The sequence below is a fragment of the Cotesia glomerata genome, linkage group LG4 (genome assembly GCF_020080835.1).
Source record: "Cotesia glomerata isolate CgM1 linkage group LG4, MPM_Cglom_v2.3, whole genome shotgun sequence".
Lineage (NCBI taxonomy): Eukaryota > Metazoa > Arthropoda > Insecta > Hymenoptera > Braconidae > Cotesia > Cotesia glomerata.
The window spans coordinates 11411737-11437081 of NC_058161.1; the positions used below are offsets into that span (position 1 = coordinate 11411737).

General features: G+C 34.9%; 1 protein-coding gene and 1 long non-coding RNA gene across 5 annotated transcripts in view; one reads left to right on the top strand and one right to left on the bottom strand.

Moving 5' to 3' along the window:
• The window catches only part of LOC123263801 (RNA pseudouridylate synthase domain-containing protein 2-like), a 113249-nt gene that overhangs the window by 21862 nt on the left and 66042 nt on the right, over positions 1-25345 (bottom strand). For all 4 annotated transcript variants that reach the window (XM_044726775.1, XM_044726771.1, XM_044726774.1 and 1 more), the window contains 3 exons: positions 5849-5936; positions 4707-4929; positions 2053-2140 (listed from right to left, as the gene is read on the bottom strand). In XM_044726775.1, the coding sequence (XP_044582710.1) occupies positions 2053-2140; positions 4707-4929; positions 5849-5936 (399 nt within the window). The remainder of the gene's footprint in view (positions 1-2052; positions 2141-4706; positions 4930-5848; positions 5937-25345) is intronic.
• LOC123263810 lies at positions 9192-23876 on the top strand. The gene is made up of 3 exons (XR_006509234.1): positions 9192-9205; positions 14845-14854; positions 23739-23876. It is a non-coding gene; the product is annotated as an uncharacterized LOC123263810 (long non-coding RNA).

Here is a 25345-nt window from a genome sequence, read left to right on the forward strand (position 1 = left end):
GTGAAGCGTTCCACATTCACGTAACAGGATATTGGTAGGAAAGGATTGAGAAAGGAATGTAGAGAGGATCATCTTAATGTGAGTTTATAGAATATGCGAGAAAAAGAATTATACACAAGGCTGTTTCAGTATTTGATTTGATGGTTATGTGATTGGACATAGTCCAAATAGCTGGATAAACAATAAACATGTAATACAAACAATAAGAATGGCTTTTATACGCAATAGGTGGAAAATTTATTACGACGTTTAAAAGCTCTTTAAGCTCAAAAAATGGTTTTGCAACTATTTTAAGCTTTCAGAGCCCCCGAACTGTTGTAGATTTTTGAACTCTTCGAACTCAAAAAACTACATTGTATTCAGCAAAAATGTTTTTTTTTTGAAAATATTGAACTGCAATAACTTTCGGACAAATCAATCGATTTTAGAATGCTCGAAAAAAATCCAATCTGATGAAGAATTGATAAATTATATACTAAAACCACATTTTTTTTTAATTTTCCAAAATTGAATCTCAAGAACAAATTTACTGATTTTGACCAATTTTGCGGCGTCCGACGCTGCTTTTTTAACATTAATATAGTTGATTAATTACACCAAAAAATGATTCGAAAAGAAATATCGAAGTTATTTGGAAAAAAAAAAAAAAAAAAAAAAAAAACTTTTTTTTTCTATTTCTTGACAACGATAACTTTCGAACGGATCAACTGATTTTGATGTAATTGACGCACCAATTGATGGGAAATTTAAAAAAAAAAGTCATCACATAAACGAATAAATAAAAAATTCGAAAATAATGTGAGAAAAACACTTTTTTTGAAATTTATCGTCGTCGATTTCTCTTCAACGCATAGACCGATTTTGAGGTTTGCAGCAATCGATGTTGTTTTTCGAGTTTAAGAGCTGAATAGATCTTGTAATTGATTGTTAATCAATAATAACAATAAGTTATCTGTCGGTCGCAAGACAACCATGGCGCTATTACGTGCTGTTGCTTTCACAAAACTGCGTCCTGTTGCAGCACTTTTTTATTCATTTCCGTGCAGTTTTAACCCTTCAGCACTCTCGCAAAACGATTTACTATCATTACTCGCGCGATGAGAAAAACTCTCACGCCTTTTGTAGAATCGCACGCATGCTTAGAGCCCCTTCAATTTAAAAAATCTCAAACAAGATAAATTTTTTAAAACAAAAAAAAATTGAGTTATTTAAAAATAATATTTAATAATAATACATCCAAACACGAATGCACTCTTACGGGAACTTCCGAACTGTACCGATCAGACCCGATTTTTTAAATTCTGACCCCCCTACTTTACTATTGCGATGAGAAAATATCTCACAGAGTTAATAAAATTTATTTTATTTTTTTATAGTATAGAACAATTAAAATAATAATATTGCAATCTGAAATAATATTAATTTTTTGAAAGATAAAAAAAAAATCACAGTCATTCCATTTGAAATTTGAAAGAAAATTTGAGTTATTGATGAGCGTGAGAGAAAATCTCATAGCGAGAGTGCTGAAGAGTTAATAATATTTTGTATTTACGACAGAGTGAGATCTCAGCTCGAGCCTTTCTTTATATTTTTGTAATATTACTTTATAATTATGCATGATCAACCATGGCTTCATATAAACCATTTGCGACTTTGCATGAATTATTTATTGTCAAAAGTGATAATTTGATCATGGATATAGTTCAAAATCATTCTTGAGTGTTCATATATGACTGCACAAACTAGTTGTAATTATTTTTTTTTTATTTTTATCCATTTTTGGTATTTTTTTAATGGTTTGAAAAAAGATTTAAAAGTTAAATTATCTATTTTAATTAATTAAAAATAAAAGTGAAGATAAGAATTAGACAATATAAAAAGAGATCTAAAAATAATTGTTTGAAATTCCTGATTGAATTTGATAAATGAATGAACTAGTACGTGATAAATGAAACTAAATGAAAATTGTTAATAAAAAAGAAATTGAAAAATAGTGCACTATGAAGAAACAAAATATACTTGGCAGTACAGTTATAAAAGTACACCACTTACAGGGATGGAGGCAGGCTTGTTGACAACGACGACGTCCTCGTCCATATGTATCACCGTGATCGGCTCCGAGGTGACAGGGACCTCGTGTCTGTAACACACCAATTGTAACCAGCTTAACATGGCTTTGTTTTTTTTTTTTTTTTTAATTGTAAACTAATAAAATATAATACTAAAACCATTGAAAAATAAAGGAAAAATTTTGACTTTTCAATGATTTCCAACAAGCTATAGTCAAAAGAAGTGCCTGTTAAAAAATCTTCAACGATTTTAATTTATAGTTTTTAGTTCAGTTTTCGAACAACCACTGGCGTTATTTAAGGTTTTTTTTTTCTCACAGAAACTTCTTTCTGGGTACAACTTGTTAAAAATTAGTTATAGAATGATTTCGGAGTTTGTTTATTCTATTATTTTTTTAAGTAGAGTATACAATTTACATTTAATAATAGTTGTGATTATAAAACTTTTGCATTTAAAATTATGAAAATAATTTGATTAAGAAATGATATACGTTAGAACAAAAATAGTCATATCCTTTTAATGACATAATAATAAAATCATTAATTGTACTTTCCAATCTCTACTCCGAAATATATCTACTCCAAGAAAGTTTTTTAAATTGAAATTAAACATGATTATAAAAGCTAATACTAACATTATAGTAAAACATATAAAGCATTAACTTTTTGTATCGAAGTAAGTTGATATCAATTAATTGATAAATGAAATTTTACTTTAGACAATTGAATATTTAAAATTTCTATTACTATATTAAATTAATATAGAAGATTCTATCAAAATTAAGTAAAATATAAGCTGATAATTTGATTTGAAGAAAATTATGTCACTCAAGACATTGGGGGTTAAGATAAGATTTTTTTCTTCAATGTAAATATTTTTGCATGAAACAAATTACATGTTGGCTTTCGGTTCCAAACATCAACGATTGAAATAATTTTTCTTTTATTTGATTCGATGGCTTTGACTGACGTTTTTATTGAATATTTCCATCGTATCAGAAATGTTATAAGTATCATAAAGTATTAACAAAAGTAGATTTGATGATAGGTTCATTGCATGTGAATGCTATTTTCACAGTTGATGAGGAGGGTAGAGTTGATGATAGACAGACTGGAGATTACCATCATCTAAATGAATTGCCTTGACGGCGAAAATTAATCAGTGAATTATTTTGCTGGCTTTGTGACTTTATATAGTCAGATTGATGATTGTTTCGGTGATAACTTTTTTCTTGAAAAAAGAAGAGCGATTGATTTTTTTGTGTAGATGATAATTGAGATTACAGTAATTGGTGTTTTTTTACCGGTGAACCGGTTGCAAAGGAAAATAATAGCAAATGTAAATATTCACAACAAAAAATACCAATTTCTTCCCAAGAATGATGAAAGATCAACTAGTATAGAATGTAGCCTTGGTTGTGATGTTGATAACTATTGAGGCAATATCGACTGTCCCACTGGCGATACAGGTAGTCTTTTTCGTAGGTAACGGTGATTGCGAGGAATCATAAGTTGCATGATTTGAAAGTATCATGATATCGATGTTCTTTGTACTTGTAAAGAATGTGAAGGTTCATTTTCTGATGGTAATTCAAGGTGAGAAATTAATGACAGACCATCTTTGCTAAAAAGCATAATGTCAAGGTGTACAGAGGTAGTCTTCTATGGAGTATAAAGAAGAAATCATGTTTCACCGTATCCTGAGTATTTGCACTACCAATCCAGATTATTCGGCATGGACGGATAAGTCATAGCTTAAAATTTTGATGAGTAAAACTCAACTAAATACGGCCTTGTGGTAACTGTAGTTCAGTATTTTCACGAAATAGATCATTAGATCTGAGGGCTATGTCAATATTATCCTAAGACGACGTGTTTTTTTCTTGATTTAGCAAGAAAGAAGAAATACATCTACGTGAAAGTTTTAAACTTATAGGTTTAAATTTCGTTCATGAACGAATTATCTTAGAAAATTTTGTGCAGTTACCTTTTTTTGCTTTTTGATGGATCAAATATATTTTATTTTAATGAAGTTCGGTTTTAGTTATTTCTAACAATGTTCTTCATCGATATCCTATTTTAGGATTGAATTAGAGTTTTTTAATTAGAGTAATTGAGTTAGACTTTGTTAAACCTTATATTTCCGTTGTCTTTTAATTACATTTTGTTATAACGTAATTTTCTGGGGCAAAAGTTAAGGGTATTCTTATTTGAACGTCTCACTCTTATAGAGCAAGATCTTAACTTCTTTTCAGACCTAAATATTTACATGTTGATCTAATTAAATTTATATAAATATATTTCTTATCAGATTTGCATGTAGATCTATATAGACTAAATTTTAGATCGACTCAGACTAAATTTAAATGAACTATTAACAAATTTGGTCTTGGTGCATCTAAGTAAAATTAACGATTTTTCCTGATTATTTTTCAAGATTGGTAACACACATATTGATTGATACGTCTTAATAAATATCACTTGGATATTTCAAATTGTAATAGAATTTGTCTTCAATGTATACAATATAATTTCAAGACTAAATAAAAAAAAATACTGGTTGGGTAAAAATTTATAAATTTTTGAATATTTTTGTATATAATACATAATTATGTCAATGAATGAATATTTTTTTACCTGTGAACTACGTTAGCAAGTAAATCATTGTGTCGCAATTTGTAGTCAACATCTACTCTTTGATAATTGACTGTTAGAGTTCCAGCACGGATACATCTCTCGTATTCTTCTGCTGGATGAGCTCGAAACTCACGTGCAAATACTTCCAAAATTTTTTCACCAACCCAACGGCCTTTTGTAAATGTGGTAAACGTGAAGTAATATGGATATACTTTCCGCAATCCTGAAAAAATGTTGAGATTTAAAATCAAGTTTTATTAACACCCTACAATTTATAAAATACTAGCTCATTTCCGCCTGCTTCGCTAGACATTTTATAAATTTGAATTATGAAATCTATACTTAAAATTCAACTGAAATATTCCTTTTCTGTATGTTGATATGACTTGTGAAATTAGAAAAAAAATTTAATCCATTCAAATTTTCTGAATAACTTGACTTCAATTAATCGAGTAAGTTTATAAAAATTTCAAAACTGAAGTTTTCGGAAAATATTCGTTTATTATTTTCAATTTATAATCTTATAATTTTCAAAATATATTTTTTTTATCAAATTAGTGCTACTATAATCTATAAGTCTATATGAAGTCGGCTGGCTAGTCCGATAGATATTACTTTTCTACTCATCTACAAACGTTATTCATTAAATAGAAAGACGTGTTAAAAGTATGTAAAAACTTATAAAAGCTAAATTAAATAATATAATGTTATTTTTTTCTTTTAATAGAAAGTCGAGCTCGCTTTGCGCACTTCTGTCAAAATGTTTATTATCGACAAATTAATTAATCAATATTTTTACAAATTTTATTCATTAACTTAACATTTAACCGTTGTCATGGTAACCGTTGCCAAAGTGGTTACCATAACAATGAAAAGCGACAACAATGAAAACGTCACATCAACTTCTTAATAAAGGATTAGTGCATAAAAATATTGATTTAATTACATGAAAAATTTAGATAAATTAAATCTTTATTTTATATTAATCACTATACCTATGCTTTACTAAGCCCAATAGTATGTATAAAGATCAAATTGGTTTCTAATAATTTTGTAATGAATTTAGTTTGAAAGAGAAAATGATTAAATATACAATTAATCAGCATAACAATTAAAAATATAAAAAACAAATGTAAACTTACCATTTTCGATGTAATAACTAGTCTCATTATAACGATCATCCGTAAATCCAGGTCTCTTAGCTTTCAAAGCTTTCGTTTCCAATTTAGCCTAGAATAACACAATAAAAAAATCAAATTAATTTCGTCGAAATCAATTTATCTGCAGAAATTTTAAAAAATTTCTTGAACCATTTGGAAATATAATTTATTATATTTTAAGCTCTTCGACCATGAAAATATGAGCTTTTAAACATTTGTAAGGTCTTCATCAATTTTTTGAAATTAATAAGTTTTGTCGATAAAAAAATAGCTGTTTTTCATCATTTCTTCAAGATTTACAGTATTTAATACGATTTTTGAACTGTAATGGAAAGTTGAATGTCCAATCAATAATTCGTTTAGAGTAATAAGACATTTACCCATAGAAGTAGAGGCAATATCTCCAAAAAACTTTCAAGAGTACAAAAATGTTAACATTTAGAAAGAGTTTGATTTTCAAAAATTCAATTGAAAATGATTTATTCGGGAATCTGACAAATTTTTCGCAAAGAAAAGTTAAAAAAGAAAATATATAAATTTCAAGTCTATTTTACCGTTATAATTTATGATTAAAAATAAGAGTTGGATAATATAGTGCACGGAAAAAATGAAACCCGACTGGTTCGTTTTCGGCACCAGACTCAGTCGTGTGCAAGAAAAAATGGAGGAAATAGTATATTACACCCCTAGGGAAGAAAAGTAAGAAAGGTCTCAGATCACATGCAATTGTTGGTCGAGGCGAAGCCGAGGTCAACAAACATGTAATCTGAGGCTTTCTTATTTACTTCCCGAGGAGTGTATTCTTTTTTTTCCCCGACGAAGGCGGAAAGCGGCAACTTCGTTTAGCGCAGCGGGGCTAAAGTTGCCGCTTTACGCCCGGAGGAGAAAAAAATTAGTTTACACCAGAGTGAGTCGTGTGTGCACCCGAATGAGTCTAGTCAGCACATGACTGAGTCCTGTGCTGCACTAGACTCATTCGGGTGCGCACACGACTCAGTCTGGTGTAAACTAATTTTTCTTCCATTTTTTCTTGCACACGACTGAGTCTGGTGCCGAAAACGAACCAGTCGGGTTTCATTTTTTCCGTGTGTAATAAACTAATAAGGCTTATATTCATTTTATGAAAATGGTTATACATACGTTCTTTGAAACTTTATAGTTTAAGTAATTAAAGTTCCCGTTTCAAAAAATTATCAAAAACTTTGTTCTCAGGCACTTCAATACTATTATTGTTCGATATTTCTCTCGATTAAAGACATATATCTTTTAGATCAAATTTACAAAACACCCATTTTTTGTGAGCGTCTATGCCCATAAAAAATATCAAGATAATTTATGTAATAAAATTTTGGGTTTAGTGAAAAATAAGAAGTTAATTTTTCAAAAAATATACTCTGAAAAATGTTTTTATTGTTATTGGAAGCAGAGAAAGTTTGTGAGTTTGTATGCGCGCTCAATTATTTCATAGATTTATGTAAATATAATTTTCATGTTGTAAAAAAGAAAAAAGAATTTTTTATGCTTAAATACAACACGTTTTAATATGAAAAAATAATAAAATTTGATAATCAATGAAATTTAAATAAAAATTACAGTATCGTTTGATGTTTCATTTGCGAATAATATTCAAACTTAACTGTTTAATATGAACCACCTAGAGATATATTTCTCTTGTCAGACTTGTCGACAGTAGCTCCCGATTTGAAAATAGAGCATCATGGTGTGAGTAATCTATTGTGTCGACAGGTAATGAAAGCATTGATCGATGCAATGAGATGTAAAGAGACAGTATAATAACAATGCGAAATAGCATAGTTGGTCGTTCGCTCGCGAAAATCATTAATTAACTGCATATATGTTTCAACGTACGTGGCTACCGATAAAGTTTCCGGTAAGCTTGAACAGTTTAGTTGTACTTATAGATTAAAAAGGTATTGTAATAGTGAGGGAAAGTATTTCAGAGAAAGAAGTACAAAAATCTAAGTATTATATAGATACCGGAGACACTATAATCAGAAATATCAGAAACTTGCAATTTTCTATAAACTGATACTGTTCTACAGTGTTAGTGATAATAGAATTTTTATTACGATTGAGATGGAAATTATAAAAACATAAAATTTTTTTATTAACCCATAATATAGTTGTTAGAACTTTCAAAAATTTGCCGTTTATTAAATAAAAAATTTACTAAGGATTTATTTATAATAAAGTTTAAATTAATTATTTTCTTTTTTCAAGTTCAGTATTGCTAATAAACTTTATTTTCATAATATAGCAGAAGAGTGCATAAAATGGCAAAAAAAATCTAATTGATTTAGTTTTATTGTGTTTATCTTACAAAAAAATTGATTAATAGATTGACTATAACGAATTTAATAAATGATTTATCTAGTCATAGATAAAAAAGTAATTATCTAAATTGAGCTAATTTTAATATTATAAATACAAATATAAGAATATTTAATAGTTGTAAATGGTTGGCGGTTACGTACTAATTTTGCGATGAACTCAAATAGATTTGAATGATAACTTGAATCTACTGAGGATTTTATAACTTTCAATGAGACTACATTCAAACTATGTGCATTGAACTAAAATTATACATGTCTAGAGAAGCGCGGGTTCACCCTGGTCAGTAGGTCGCCTCAGTCACCAAAGTTACTAAAAAAATGACCTACTATTTACTTAAACTCGTGAGGGGAATTATTTAATCATTTAATTTATTTTGCGTAACTATAACTAACTTCCCGAGATAAAAATATTTATATATAAATTGGTTATATATGATTATATATGAAAAATGGCCAAATATAATCATATCTAATCATATATAATTATATATAACAATATTTAATGATATATTTATTACATCTAATTAATTATTGGGTTAATTTTATGGATATAGTATTTAATATGGTCCTACGCAATTCTCTGTAACCAATTATAATGCAAAAAAAAATATCTAGCTATAATTTTACGGCTATAACACCAGCGGTCACCCATCAAACTATTAACCCTGCTCAATGCTGCTTAACTTTAGTGATCTCCGTGCGTCTTGAAGTTTCTGTCTGCTGTGCTGCTGTCTTAGACGACAATGATTCTATGATCTACATAATGTATCATATGAGTTTATCATAAATATAATATAAAAATTGATTTTATAATATATTTGGATAGTCATAATTCATAATTTATTTATTTGACCGAATCTCATTATAATATAACACTTATTTAAATAATAAAATAAATAATGATTTTATTATTAGGTAGTAGCAGAGCAGACCAAAACATCTCATAGGAAATGTAACAAATTTTGTATTTCAGAATTATTTAAACGTAATTATAAACATCATTTTACACTTTTCGTGATTACCAAAAAAAATTTTTTTTTCAAAGAAAAAATTTTTATATATGTTAATTATATATAAGCATATATAATTATATATACTTATATATAATTATATATGGGATTAAATATAATCTTGGATGGCTGTATATTGCTCCATATATAGTCATTTATAATTATATATGATTATATATGACCTCATATACAATTCCATATATAATCATGTATGATTATGTATAACTATATATAATTATATATGGAACTATATATAATTTTGCTTGGCTGTATATTGCTCCATATATAGTCATATATAATTATATATGACCTCATATACAATTCCATATATAATCATGTATGATTATATATGATTATATATAATTCTATATAATAATATGTGATTCCATATATAATCATATATAGTCATATATGATTATATACAATTATATATGATTATATAGAAACATTTTTTCTCGGGTTGATAGATTTCCATGGAAAAATAGAATATTTACATAAAATAAAAATCGTGCGACGATCTCACCTGAGATACTGGTTATTTTTGAAAACTACTTCCAAAAACCTAAAAATGGTTAACTTTATAACGTTCTCTCGGAGTGAATCTGAGTTCATTTTTACATTTTCAAATTTTTCAGACTTAAAAGTAGTCTTTTAACCGGTGCTTCAAGTTTTTCGAAGTAACAAATGAAATGTTAATTCATAAAGGAGTTATTTAACTTCTCGCTGTAGAAATTGATAATTTAAGAAAGTAAGAAGTTATTGATTTCGATCCGATTTTGAGAATGTGAGTTTTTATCAAATCTCCACGTCTTCAAGTCCTAGGAATCCGTTCCGACCATTCCCGGCTGAACTTCCCTCGCGAGTATGCATGTGTGTATGTATGTATGTATGTGTGTAAGTATATAAACTCTTTACAACTTTTGAACTGCTTGACCGATTTAAACGCGGTTCACGGTAATTGATAGAGTTCTTTTGCCGTTAAATTTCATGTGAATTTGAATCACTTTGGCTCGGTAGATTTTGAGAAATCTCAAAAATAAAATTTTCAAAAAAATGTTATTTTTAATTAACAATTATTTTTTTTCATTGACCCATTATGTATATGTAAATTAAAATTTTTCATGCCTACTGGTCAAGTGACTAGTGAACCTTATTCAAGCCAAGCGATGGACATTCCATCTGCACTATTGGTCGAGAGACATTCTCTCTTTGCATTAGTTCTATGGGGTCCATCGAACTTGAATACTAGTAAAGCTGGAAATTTTGTGGTATCTGTTCGAGTTGTAAAGATGTTAAACAAATGAAAGAAAATGAAAGAAACTACATGAGAGCAAAGATAAACTTTGAAAAAATAAATGGGGTAGGTTACCAAGCCAGGAATCGAACCTGGATCTCCCTGATTAGAAAGTTATTTTTAATAACTTTTAAACCGACGTAACAATTAATAGCGATTAATTCCAAAATCTAATCAGCTCCTAACCTCAAAAAACAACATTGATTGCTACAAGCCGATTTTGAAAAATTCTGAAAAAGTGTTTCTATAAAATAACCAAAATTTGACGTCGAATCGTTTAGTAGGTAATAAATAGTTTTTTCGTGCTTGAAAAACTACGTCGAGTGTTGCAAGTCCCAACAAAAACGATTGATTCGATTGGAAGATATCGCAATTAAAAATTGTAAAAAACGTATATGTATTCAACAACCATTAGATTTTTGAATTCGAAGAGCTCGTAAAAGTATAAAAATTGTGTTTTTGAGGTCGACGAGCCCAAAACATGGGGATACATTATTTCTCGATCGTTTTTAACTTGTATATAATGGAGATAACCTGGTCAACCGTTTTTCAGATTTTTTAACAATATTTTTATAAAATCGTAAAAAATTTCTTATAAAACGAAGCATATTACTCTTTTGCACGTTATTTTTTTGACTATAAACAAAATAGTAGAACTTGCTTGAAATCTATAAAGACAACTATCAATAGGAAGAGAATAATTTATTTATTTATTTATTTATTTATTCATTTATTTATTCATTTTACGCCAAGCGGCAATATACATTAAAGATATAAAATTAAATTCATTAGATTGTGACATGGGAAAAATTTTCTAAAATTTGAAATTACGAGTTTTAAAATTATTAGGTTGGCTAAGCTGAGGAAAAGCAGAGATTCGATGCGCCTGTGTCGCCCCAAGCAGCCTCCCGATCAGAATGACAAGCTCGAGGTAAAATTAGTAAAAGAAAACGCGCCGAATTTAAATTAAAAATTTAAATAAAAAGAATACCGGAATGAGTGTGAACTATTGTTGAATGCATGAGTGAGTGAGACTAGACTATAGCGATCAGACGACCCGCGGGGTCGCGGGTTTGTGTGTGTGGAATTTTTGGTCGGGATTATAAGTACTGTTTACCTACCTCGAGCTTCAAATACCCGACAAAGCGGCTTAGTAAATTGCTTTGGAAAATAAGTTGACTAATTTGAATACTTCGCATAATTTGATTTTTTTTTCTTGTCATTGTTGAACAATTTGGCGATTTGAATTATTTTTGGATAATTTTGAGATCTTTATTTCTACGAGCCATCGACGATCAACGCGACATCTAGCCGCGAGGATGGAACGACGAGAAAATTTGAATGGACCAATGACGACGGAGAGCGATCAACAACAAGTATGCGAAGCGCCATCTGAACACGAGGCTGATCACTAATCGAAGTATCGACCAATTATCGATCGCCCAGAGGAACGAACGCAACCACGACTGACTACGGCCGGCTGGAAAATGCCGTGAGCTGTTTGTGCCGCGCAGATTTTTGGTTGCGCAGAAGAAAAGAACACATGTTGCCGAGGAAGCAGCCATTTTTATGCAATTCTGATCTGGATGCCGTGACTGTGGCATCGTGCAGTTCTCTTTTGATTATTTTTTGCTGTTTATTTTTTTTTTTAAATTTGTCGCTGACGTGAGTACAATTGTGTACATTATTGTGCAATATTTCGCCGAGTTGTTTTGGACACTACGACCCCGGACACGCCATCGCCGAGACATCGACGCTCTTCCGTCAGTTTTGCCGCCAACTTCGCCTACTTAGCCAGCATCGCTCGAGACGTCTACGGTAGCTGCAGGGTAAGTCTGGTCGCTGTCTTTATTAGCCCCAGGGTGTCATCACCGCGAATTTCGTCGTGTTAAAATAATTTGTTTGTAATTCGAGTTGCACGGAATTAGATTAATTCCGTGCGGTATTTTTGAAGCTGAGTGACGACACTCTGCGGCTCGGTACCGTTGAGTCGCGGGTTTGTGTGTGTGGAATTTTTGGTCGGGATTATAAGTACTGTTTACCTACCTCGAGCTTCAAATACCCGACAAAGCGGCTTAGTAAATTGCTTTGGAAAATAAGTTGACTAATTTGAATACTTCGCATAATTTGATTTTTTTTTCTTGTCATTGTTGAACAATTTGGCGATTTGAATTATTTTTGGATAATTTTGAGATCTTTATTAGGTTTTTGCGATTGAATTTATTATATTCTCTAGAAATTTGTGTATTAAAAATTTTGCGATTGAAATTATTGGTTGAATTTTGCGATTGAAATTATTATTTTTTTTTAAAAAAAAAAAAGAAAACTTCTTAAATAAATTTTGCGGTTGCGATTTTTGATAAAGTTTTGCGATTGAGATTTTGTTATTAAATTTGGCGATTGAAATTTTTGATAAAATTTTGCGATTGAAATAATTATTTCCTTTTTAATTTTTGAATAAATTTGGCGAGTTGAATTAATTATTTGTTTTGAAAATTTTTGAATAAATTTGGCGAGTTGAATTAATTAATATTTTTTTTAAAGAAAAGACTTTGTAATTTTTTTTGGTTACTCGAATACTTTTTTTTTGTAATTTGTTTTATTTTGAAATGTTGAATCATTGCGTTAGCACTAGTTTTGCGTTAGAATTATTTTTGCGTTAAAATAATTTTTGTTATCAATGTGACATTGCCGACAGATTATATTTGTTGTTGAATAAACCGTTGCTGGATTAGAAGTGCACGCCTCAATTATTTTTTTTAATTGTTGTTGCTCTGATTAACCGATCCCATCGTCCAATTTCGATTTCTTTGTCCGTCGATTGCCGTTATTCGATTTTTGAATCTCTTCAACACCGACCCGCCGCCCAACGAAGATCAACAGCGATATCGACCCGTGGAACATTGAGTTCCTGGCGCCCAACCAAATCTACGAACCAGGTAGGCCAATTAATTTTTGTTGACCTGATCCGGTCCTGTCGACGCCAGTGCCGGAAAAGGCATCACAAAATATATAGAATCAAATAATATTTTGTTACATGATGGTGAGGGGGACAGATAAAATAACAATTTTGAAAATCAAAAGTAAACTTGCAAGTGCTAGATGCGGAGAAGGTAGAATTTGAAAAAGGATTAATTGTATTTTTTGTATTATTAGTGTTCTGCTATGATCAGTAGATGTCTTCTAGTGTTGTTGATGAAAGCGCCGTAGGAACCTCCGTAGAACTCAATTTCACCTTGATGGGAATTTACTAGAGTGGCTAGTCTATTCAGTGGACCGTGTATCACATAGTTCTTTTTAAATTTGGATGTTTTTAGTAATCTGTTGTGTCTTAGGGTTAGACCCACTGGAGCAAATTCGAATAAGCTTATTATGTCAGGAGCATCTATAATTCCATTCACCACTTTGTAGAAGAAAGCAAGGTCAGCGACCTGTCGACGGGCATAAAGTTGAAAGATTTTGTAGTACTTATATGCTTCGTCAGTGGAGACGATGTGACTGGGAGACGATAATCTGTATGCTAGAGTTTTGCAAAACTTACGTTGGACTTTTTCGACTCTGATTATCGAGGCATTGGTGAAGGAACTCCAGATTACAGAACCATAATCCAATATAGGAAGGACCAGCGATTGGAAAAGACTGATCAGCGTGCTAGGATTATTAAAACCTCTTCCACACCTAAGGATGAATCCCAGAACCTTGAAAGCCTTGGAGGTCATCTTGTCTATGTACTTCGAAAACGTGAGTTTGTAGTCTATAACGATGCCTAGGTCTTTTACCTCTTCCACCTCGATTATCTTAACTCCTCGCAGAACGTAGTTGGTAGAAATAGAGGTATGTAGTCGGGAAAAGGAAACAGCTGCGCATTTGTTTGTGTTGAGGTCTAGCTTGTTTCTATGGCACCAGTCAGAGATACGATTTACATCTTCTTGTAGGATGCGGACATCTGATTCTGTCTTGATCGGCCTGAATATTTTCAGATCATCAGCGTAAAGTAGGTATTCAGACAAGAAATGGTTACCAATGTCGTTGACAAAAATATTGAACAGCACTGGACCAAGATGGGATCCTTGCGGTACCCCTGACAGCACTTCGTAATCATCCGACAAATGATCTTCAACTCTGACCTGGAGGTGTCTTCCTGTGAGATACGAGCGAATCCAGGAAAGGGCATTACCACTTACTCCGTAGTCATTTAGTTTACTAATAAGTAATAAGTATTTCATGGTCAACGCGATCGAATGCCTTACTGAAATCAGTATAAATGCTATGGACGCAGTAACCCGAGTCCATGGCGTTTAGTAGTTGGCTCACATATAGAAATAAATTGGTGGTGGTGGATCTACCTCTTGTGAAACCATGTTGTTTGTTTATTATGATGTAATCATTCTGCATGTAATAATTCTGCTCAAGTCGTTTATAACTTTACAAAATTAAATCGAATAGCTTGGTAGAATATTTTAAACGGTACACTGAAAAAAAATTAACTTGCATCAAGAGAAAAATTATTGAACCAAGAAAATAATTTAAGAGTTTCATTGTCTTCAATCAAGAGAAAAAATTCTTAAATCATTAAGGGGGTATTCTAGTCTAGAAGCATGAATTTCAGGTAATTTTTTGAAGTGCCGTAAAAAAAGGCAATCAATATTTGTACTATCCATTTTTTTTATGTTATTTATCAACATTTCAAGAATACAGAAAAATATGAAAAAATAAAAAAAGTTGAAAATTCAAAAAATTAGCAGCTGATGAAGTGGGAGGTCTCAAAAAAATTGGCCCGTGACCATGCCCACGATTCCAACCCTCCTAGGAATCCGAAATGAAAAAATAAAAAAGATTATTAATCTAGAGTAATGTCGCTATGGCATGAACTACGGTCATCCCCAAATTTCAATTTTTACTATTTTAAAAAAATTTAAAAATGTAAAAAACAGTAGTAAAATAGATATTTTCGATACATATGTGCGAAGTGAGGCATTCCCAGGGCTTAAAAATTGAGACACGAGTCTAAGAAACGGCGCATTTACAATGGAGCCGAGTACGCAAATTACGGGGGTAAGCGTACTCAGTCTCATTGTAAACGTATCGTTTCTTTTGGCGAGTGTCTCAATTAAGCCCTGTGAATGCCTCAGTTGGGACATATGTATCGAACAATATTTTTTGTAACGACTGCTTTCAAAGTTCAACAGAGAGAAATTATTATTTACAAAGAAATATTGTAATTAGCTGAACTATATCAGTTATCAAAAAATTATAAATAATATAAATAATACACGCAGTTATAGTTAGTAGTTGCACAGAGTTGAACATATGATCGACAAGCTGCTATTCATGTGTGGTTATTTGGTATGCGCAGGCGCTAGAATTAATCTTAGTATGCTTGATAGTTTGATTTGTAGTGGTAGTGGCGGACATATGTACATTCTATGAATCTTATACATTTATTGTAGTTAATTTTCATTCCCGCACGGTCAAGCAGTTGGAAAGTTTGACTCCACCTACTTTCCCGCACTCTACTATAGTGTATGCAACCATCACGAGAATACGCAACTTTGCGTATGCTGAGCAAGGCTTGAATGTTGAACTTTGGAAGCAAGAGTTACAAAAAAAATATTTTTAACTTCCCGTTAAGAAAATCGAAGATTTTCAAAAATCGGGAAGTTATTGGTCTACCCCGTTTTGCAAAAATTGAGTTTTCATCAGATCTCGACGTTTAAAGGTCACAGGAAGCTTCCCTGACTATCCCCGCGAGGGTGTCACTATGTGTGTGCGCGTGTGTGCGCGTGTGTGTGCGCGTGTGTGTGCGCGTGTGTGTGCGCGTGTGTGTGCGCGTGTGTGTGCGCGTGTGTGTGCACGTGTGTGTGCGCGTGTGTGTGCACGTGTGTGTGCGCGTGTGTGTGCGCGTGTGTTTATGCGCGCGCGTGTGTGTGTGTGTTTTTTTTTTTTTTTTTTTTTTCAGAGGGGGGAATCCTTCTTGCGGATTCCAGGCATAGCTGTTTCGCCTGGATATGCGAAGACTCGACGCAGCGTCATACTAAAACTCGACGCTAACGCCCCTACTCACTAAACCCTAAACCCCGTTTCTTCTTTCCTCTAATCCCTCATGGGAACCGCCGTCAGGCATTACTTCGTGAGGGGAGGAACTAGCTACTGCTCTTCCTTCTAGTGGCTAAGGCGTTAACTACCTTTCTTCTATCTTCTGATATTTGCTCTTCTTCTTTCGGTGGAACGCAAGTCTTTGAGGACTTCTGTTGCAAACGTGTTGGTAGCGTTCCAGGCAGCTTTTGATGACAACATTGCTTCCACTAGTGAATCTGGTTGCATTCTATGGTTCAGGATCCTCTCCAACTCTGTGGATCGAAACGAGGACATACAAAGAAGACGTGCTCCGCATCTTCAGCAACTCCTGGGCAGGACGGGCACTCCGAAGAGTCATCGTGCTTAAAGCGGTGTAGATACTCTCGAAAACACCCGTGTCCCGACAACATCTGCGTAAGATAGTAATTGACCTCGCCATGATTCCGGTTAAGCCAAATGTCGATCCGAGGTATGAGGCGGTGCGACCACCTACCCTTCTCTGCAGCACCCCATTGTAGTTACCATCGGCCTATGCTGTTCTGCCGTTCTTCAATTCTAAGTTCTTCAGGGCTCAGTGCAGTTGACCTTTTTCGTTGGTAAAGGGCTCGTCTTTCCTCTGCTAGAACTCTAAGAGGTAGGGTTTCGGCAATGACGCACACTGGTTCTTCTGATATAGTGCGGAAGGCACTAGCTACTCGTAGGGCACTCAGTCGATATACTGGTCCAGCTTTTCTCCATGATTTCTGGGTTTTCAGTGCATCAGCCCAAATGGATATTCCGTAAGTGAGCACTGATGTGACTACTGATGACAATAGTAGCCTCCTGCTCTGCATTGGGCCTCCGATGTTAGGCATCAGCCGTGTGAGACTAGCCCTCACTACTGACGCTTTGGCACTGACGTGTTCCACCTGCTGCTTGAAGTTGAGTCGGGCATCCAGCATCACTCCCAGATAACGGATAAATGGTTGTGATGTTATTTCTTGTTCTCCGACTCTCAACTTGATAGTTTCTACCGTTTTTCTACGAGTGATGAGCACTGCCTCGGTTTTATGCTTGGCTAGTTGCAAGTTCATCATGTCCATCCACAAATTGACTCGTCTGAATGTAATATCAAATGCCATTTCTATCTCTTCGAGGTGCTTTGCGACGATCACGACAGCTACGTCATCCGCATATGCTACAAGTTTGATTCCCGTGGGCAATGCTATTCTCAGAAGGCCATCATACATGATGTTCCATAGCAGAGGACCTAAAACTGATCCCTGTGACACTCCTCAGGAGATTTCGTACACTTCCGTACCGTTCTTCGTGTCATATTTCAGAACCCTATTCGTGAAGTAGCTCGCTACCATTCTGCGAAGGTATCCTGGTACGTTTTTTTCTTCTAGAGCCCGCATAACGCAGTCTCAGTTAGTGGAGTTGAAGGCATTCTTGATGTCCAAAGCAGCCACCAAGCAGTATTTCTTCTTTCCACCCTTCCATCTCGTTCCGGCGATCGCATCCTTGGCTGTATCAACAACCAATTTGATCGCATCCAGAGTTGACCGTCCTTTTCGGAAACCAAACTGGTTCTCTGCCAGGAGTGGATCGACTACAGCCTCTATTCTCTGATGAATTATGCGCTCGAATATCTTGCCGGCCGTGTCTAACATGCAAAGTGGTCGATAGGATGACGGTTCTTCCGGCGGCTTTTTCCCCTTCGGAAGTAGCACTAGCCGTTGCTGTTTCCACTTCTGGGGAAAAGTCCCTTCCTTCAAGCATGTATCGTAAACGTCCAGGAATAATGCCGATGCTGCCCTAAGGATTGATTTCAGGGCAATATTAAGGATTCCGTCCAATCCCGGCGCCTTATTATTCCCTACTCGATTGCCTGCCTCTATCAACTCGTCCAACGTGATAGTTGGGATGTCTTCAGAATTGAGCTGCTCCAACTTGTAGGTGAATACCAGCTGTTGGGGAAACAACGTAGTAACAATCTTCTCTAGGAGCTGTGGACACGTAGGTGATGGCATTGGCTGGCATTCCAGGTGGGTCATAACCACCTTATACGGTCTGCCCCATGGATCTTTCTCTACTTCTGCGACCAGTTCCTTCCAGCAGCGTCTTTTGCTTTCTTTAATGGCTCTCTCCATTATTTATATTTGTAAAAATGCTTGCCGTAAGATGGACGGTGTGGCTTAATGTATATAGAATAAGCGAAAGGAAATTTAGTATAGACCGGATAGCTCAAATGGTAGAGTAGCCGACATGTCTTCGTAAGGTTCTGGGTTCGAATCCCAGTCCGAGCTATCTAATAATTTTTTCTCGCATATTCTATAAACTCACATTGAGATGATCCTCTCCACATTCTTTTCTCAATCCTTTCCTACAAATATCCTGTTACGTGAATGTGGAACGCTTCACGTAATAATTACCGTAACTCCTATTCTTTCCCGCTTCACAGCATTATTTATATTTGTAAGAATGCTTGCCGTAAGATGGACAGTGTGGGTTAATGCATAATAATTTTTTTAAACTTTCTCGACGGGCCTTTTTATACTCTGCCAACAGCTCTGCGGAGTTAAGTCGTCTGTAGCCACGCTGAGACTTTCTTCTTTTTTTAAGACACTCTGAACGTAGAATGCTAATGTGATCGTTCCACCAGTGCACCGAAGGTCTTGAATTCATGCCACGTTTCCGAGACATACTGGCGTTGCAAGCCTGGGTGACTCTTCTCATTAGGTCCTTGGTCTTCTCTTCAGCAGTTTCTACGATGATCGGATCGCACTCTAGGGCTACTACTAAAGCAGTGAGGTCGAGAGATTTAACTTTCCACCCAACCGCGCTGGCGTTCCTGTTGACTCTTGTTAGATTCTGGCCAGTTGATATTTCCCATAGTATCGCACTATGGTCACTGGCTGTGTAGATGTTCAATACTTTCCAAGAAAAACCTCTTCGAGCTAAGCAACTGCTGACAAATGTAAGGTCGACAATTGAGTTTGCCTCTCTCTTAGTTTACGTTGGCGTGTCACCGGCGTTAAGAAGGATCACGTCCAATGTGGCCATTGCCTCGAGAAGTGCTTTTCCACGTGTATTAGTGAACTTGCTGCCCCAGTCTGCTGCCCAGGAATTGAAGTCACCAGCTATTCCCATGGGAAAGTGTTTTCTTGCGTCCTCAGTAAGCCGATCAAGGAAGTCTTCAAACTGTTCATTAGAGAGACTAGGTGGTGCATAGCAACTGTAGAAGCGGAGGCCATCTACCCATGCTGCTACGAAACCGGTTTCTTTATTGTTGACTGTTCTCTGAAAAGGACATTTACCGCAGGACCAGATGACGGCTTTGTTAGTGCTGTCGGATTCCCAGGGTTGGTTACTCAGGTGTCTATAAGGCTCACTTATAAGTGTTACGTCTGCCTCTAATTCGCGCACAGTTTGCATGAGTAGGTCATGCGCAGCCTCACAATGATTGAGGTTGACCTGCAATATCTTTATGTTCTTGGCTTCGTTATCTTCTGGAGCGCTTCTTGGAAGACGGGGCATCTGTTCGTGCCTGCATGGTGAGCCGCCTTTTCTACGCCGTGCTGTTCAACACACAGTGCACATTTAGCTGGATTTTTACAATCCGCAATTTTGTGTCCTTCTTTTCCGCACCTTATGCAGTGCTTAGACCGGTCGACTTCGCTTTTGCACTGAGATCCGAAGTGCCCAAAGTGCCAGCATTTGAAGCATTGTATGTGTCTCTTCGTTGCTCTCATTCGGCAATTGACCCAGCCGATCCTTATTTTGCAGTTTCCCTCCAGTAACTTTTGTGCTGCAGCTGCTGGTAGTAACACTGTGGCTGTCTGCGTACTCCTAAAAGCTTTACGGATTTTGATTGCCTCTAGTGGGATATCACAACTTTCTCCAGCTTCCCTCTTTAGAGCGGTCTGAATATGCTCTTTCGTCGTGTCGTCATCGACATCTCGGATCTCGATGGTCTCCTGTGGTCCTTTGCAGATCACTTTGGCTTCCTCCTTAAGGATGTCTGCGATCGTCTTTTGGAGGGCTTGGCCTTTGTCAATGCTCTTCCTCGAAATCGTAATCAACAAGCCGCCATTTCTGGTCTTGTTGATCTTGTCTACCGTTGAACGAATCTGCTCATCTGGGATTTCCTGCTTTATGCGACGCAGAATCTCAGCATACTTTGTTTTCTCGACCGGGCGGATGATCAGTGCGTCGGGTCTGATCCATTTGCGTGGTTTTTTCCGCTTAGGCTCTGACCTGGGCTCCTTCGGCGGCTGCTTTGAGAGTTGCTCTCTAGCTAGCTTCCTCTTCTCCTTCTTAGACTGTACTTTTTCCCAATCAGTCGCCTTCTTAGGTTCGTCGCCCTGCCCTGCCAGTCGTTGGGGAGGGTTTTTTTTCAAGTCCTTCTTCTTTGTGACTTTGTCGGTTGGCTCTGGCGAATTTCGGTCCTTTTTCTTTCCAGGCCTTGTGTGAGTTTCACCCTTGTCCTCAGCAGCAGATTCACCGTCACCGTCGGCTCCAGTGTCCATTGCTTCTTCCGTCTCAACTTCAATTTAAATGCGTCGTCGTGATGACTGCTATTCCTCGTCCAGTATCTTGAATCTTCCAAGAGCATTGACTACACCGGTTGTCTTCGTCTTTATCTCCTTGTGGATATTGACCTTAGTTTGGACAAACTCTTGCAGCTCAATGGTCAGCTTTTCAAGGCGCTCCAGCGCTTGCGTTCTCTTCATTTCAGCGCTTGCTTCAATCGCTGCTTGTTGGACATGAAGCCCGTTTCCACTCTTGTTTGTTTCCTGTAAATTACTCATACTTTTTGATTTACCAGCGCATCGTACGGAGTGGAGCGGACTGTCATAACTAGGAACAGGTGTACCCTCGGAGATAGTACTCCTACCCCAGTTCCCTGAGGCCTAGCCGACACTTAGCCAGTCCCGGAATACACGGACGGACTAGACTCGCTCGGGGCGGTGAAGATTCCGATTTCTAACACTCACTGTGTACTTCCTGATTAAGGCCCGAAGTGGCTGGCTCCTGATCCGCTACTGCAACTTACACCTCGGCAGAGCAAGCTCAATCAGCCGTAGCCCGCATCGTCGGAAATAATCGACACGGGTTCCGGACACTCCCAGTGAGTTACAGCAAGGAACGATCGCCTTGCTAGCTCAGTTAGTGTGACCAACCCATTAAAGGGGGAGTTTTGTCCACGGAAGCGTATTTTATTTGGCTCCTACCCTCTGTACCTCATCAACTAAGAGACATAGTGTCATCCACGGACAGCGAGCGTTCTCCCACCCACTACGGGGAGACGCGCCTGGTAGCAGCTTCTCCTCTGCCGCAGGTGTGTGTGTGTGTGTGTGTGTGTGTGTGTGTGTGTGTGTGTGTGTGTGTGTGTGTGTGTGTGTGTGAACTTCCTATAACTTTTGAACGGTTAGACCGATTTAATCGCGGTTGGTGCCATTCGAAAGGGTTTGGCCAAACTAAGATTTTTAATACAATTTAGACCGATTCGAACCGATGGATTTCGAAAAATCTAAAAAAAACTGTAAAAAAAATATTTTCAAAAGTGGATTTTTTGAAATAACTTTCAAACGGCTCTATCGATCAACTTCAAAAACTAATCAGTTCTTAACCTTGAAAAACTACGTCGATTGCCGCTAATCCGGTCAAAATCGTTTGATTCGTTCGAGAGATATCGTGCAGGAAAGAAAACCCAAAGAAGTGTTTTTTTGGAATTACTCCAAAATTTCTTGTTTGATCAATTCAAACTTAAAGATTCTTTGTAAGGCTTAAAAAACTGCGTCGAATGCCGCCAACCGCAAGAAAATTGGTTCATTGATTCAAAAGTTATTGCAGTTTGAAAACTCAAAAAATAGTGTTTTATCAAACTTCTATCAGACTTTTGAGCTCGAAGAGCTCAAAAACATAGAAAAGTTATGTCTTTGAGCTTGAAGAGCTTAAAACAACATATAAACTGTATTTTTGAGTTCGAAGAGCTCAAAAACGGCATAAGTTCAATTTTAAGCGTCCAGGTAAGGAATTAGCGGGAAGTTGCAGGGATGGCCTTCAGGGTCAACCGTTGTACTAATTTTTTTTCTCAGGCAGTCGCCATTTTGTGAAAAAATTTTTTTTGCCCTCCGGGCGGAAAGTGGCAACTTTCGTCCCGCTGCGCTAAACTAAGTTGCCGCTTTTCGCCTTCGTCGGACAAAAAAATAGTATACACTCCTCGGGAAGTAAATAAGAAAGCCTCAGATCACATGTTTGTTGACCTCGGCTTCGCCTCGGCCAACAATTACATGTGATCTGAGACATTTCTTACTTTACTTCCCTAGGTGTGTAATATACTATTTTGCAACTTTTTCCTAGTTCATGCCATAGCGACATTACTCTAGATTAATAATCTTTTTTAGTTTTTTATTTCGGATTGCTAGGAGGGTTGGAATCGTGGGCATGGTCACGGGCCAATTTTTAGAGACCCTCCCCCCCCCCCATTTCATCAGTTGCTAATTTTTTGAATTTTCAACTTTTTTTATTTTTTTCTGTACTCTTGTAATATTAATAAGTAACTTATAAAAAAATGGGTGGTAAAAATATTGATTGCCTTTTTTTTACGGTACTTTTAAAAATTACCTGAAATTCATACTTCTAGACTAGAATACACCCTTAAGAAGCAAAATTCACTTAAACCAAGAAAAATTTCATAGTTTAAGAATTTTTCTACACAAATGCGGACGATAAAGTTCCTCAAAATTATTATCTTGATTCAATTTATTTTTTTTCTGAGTAAATACACCTAGGAGAAGATGGTTTTCATCTAACAAATTTCAATATCACGATAAGGTCGTTATACTAACGAAGTTAGTAAAATAGGTTCGAAACGAATTACGTGGTGAGGCTTGCATACCTTTAGGAAGATCGAAATTCATCAAAGGGATAATTGGGCGTAGATGTGTTTTTATCTTTTTGGAACATAATCAACAATGAAATACCATTAAAAACAGTATTGACTAACTCTCAAATATAAGTTAACTTATAATACCTAACAACCGCCATGAATCCATATCCAAAATCCATACTTCTATTTAACCGTACGTGAATGTTGATAGTACGGGTCAGTAAAATATGATGGAACGTGATTTCTGCTCTACACTGAGAAAAAAAAAATTGGTTGTCTGTAAAGACGGTTTACGGACGATAGTTTACGTGATAACGTCATAAAGAAACATTGATGAAAAATTGCATACTCTTATGAATTGAATTGAATTATTATCATTGAATTATCATTATTTTGTATTTAAAAATTTATAAATTTTGAATATTTAAAAATTCTTTTAACAAAAAAAAGGGCATTGATACATTGTTAATCAAAAATTGATATAATAATTTGATAATTGATATGATTACTATTATATATAATTAATATTAATTATTTTATTAATTTATTATCTTTCATTATTTTATTAATTTATCGTTTATAATTATTATTAATTTATTTATTTATAATTGATATTATTTATTAACAATTATTAATATTATCAACAATAATAATCTGATATAATTGATATAATTTGTTTAAATATAATCACGAACAATTAGTTATAGAACAATATTCTGACTGCTAGCTCTGACGTTACGCGAAAAGAGAGATATATGTGTCACAAGCCAACGCTTGGGCCTTTCTATCGTTTGTTTGATCGTGCCTCTCTATCGCTTGTTGCGCGCTCTTGCTTGCACGCACAGGCTCAGGCGGAACGCTCAGGAGGAACGCTCAGGCGGAACGCGACACTTTTTCGTGAGCGCTGTCGGTGTTCATCAATTTATAAGACGTTATCACGTCAAAAATACTTTTGCTTAATTAACGATTTCTTGGCTCAAGAAATTCGCTGACGATCAAATATTCTATTGTTATTAATTATTAATTTCTGAAGAGAAGAACATCAATATTTATCTTTGGATAATAGATAAACAAAAGAATAGCTTTATTTAAATTAAGTAAAAATTATTTCAATTAATTTAACAATTTCTTGAGCTAGGAATATATATTCTTGAAAATTTTCAAGAACATGAATTCTTGTATCAAGAAAATTTTCTTAATAAAAGTATTTTTTTTTCTCAGTGTATACTTTATAAGACGCGCTTTATCTGCCTTCATATATTTAATATGCACTTCAACTAAAAATTTATAGCTTTATTAAATATAAAAGATTCATTCTGACCTTGCAATCTTTAAGCATCTGAGAAAAAATTTATCTCTGATACACACACATCACAATTATACGTCCTACTACAAAAACTGCTTGCTATAAAATAACGACTACTATTGAAACTAATATCCGCTGTGACATGGATTTTCTATTGTGATGGCATGAATGGCCCTGGTTATTTCAATCAGAAAATAACTCTTCAATTCAAACTTTTTTACGTCTTTAACGACATATCTGAAGGCTAGGCTGAAAATTACTTTACTCATTATATTAGCTGTCATAATAATAAAAATATTACAAAAAAATTTTGAGACGCATAGTACGAATGCATTGACGACTGTAAATTAGGGCGAGACGATAGTGCATTAACAATTTTAATCAGTATGTAGTAAAAAATAGTTGTTTGCACGATACATCATACTTCTTCACGGATCAAAACAATATAAAATATTATTTCATAATTTATATTTTTCTTTCAAAATGAGAGTTACTAGGTGAATATAATAACAGTGGACTTGATTTCATAATAAATGCATAATAACTTTATAATAACCTTA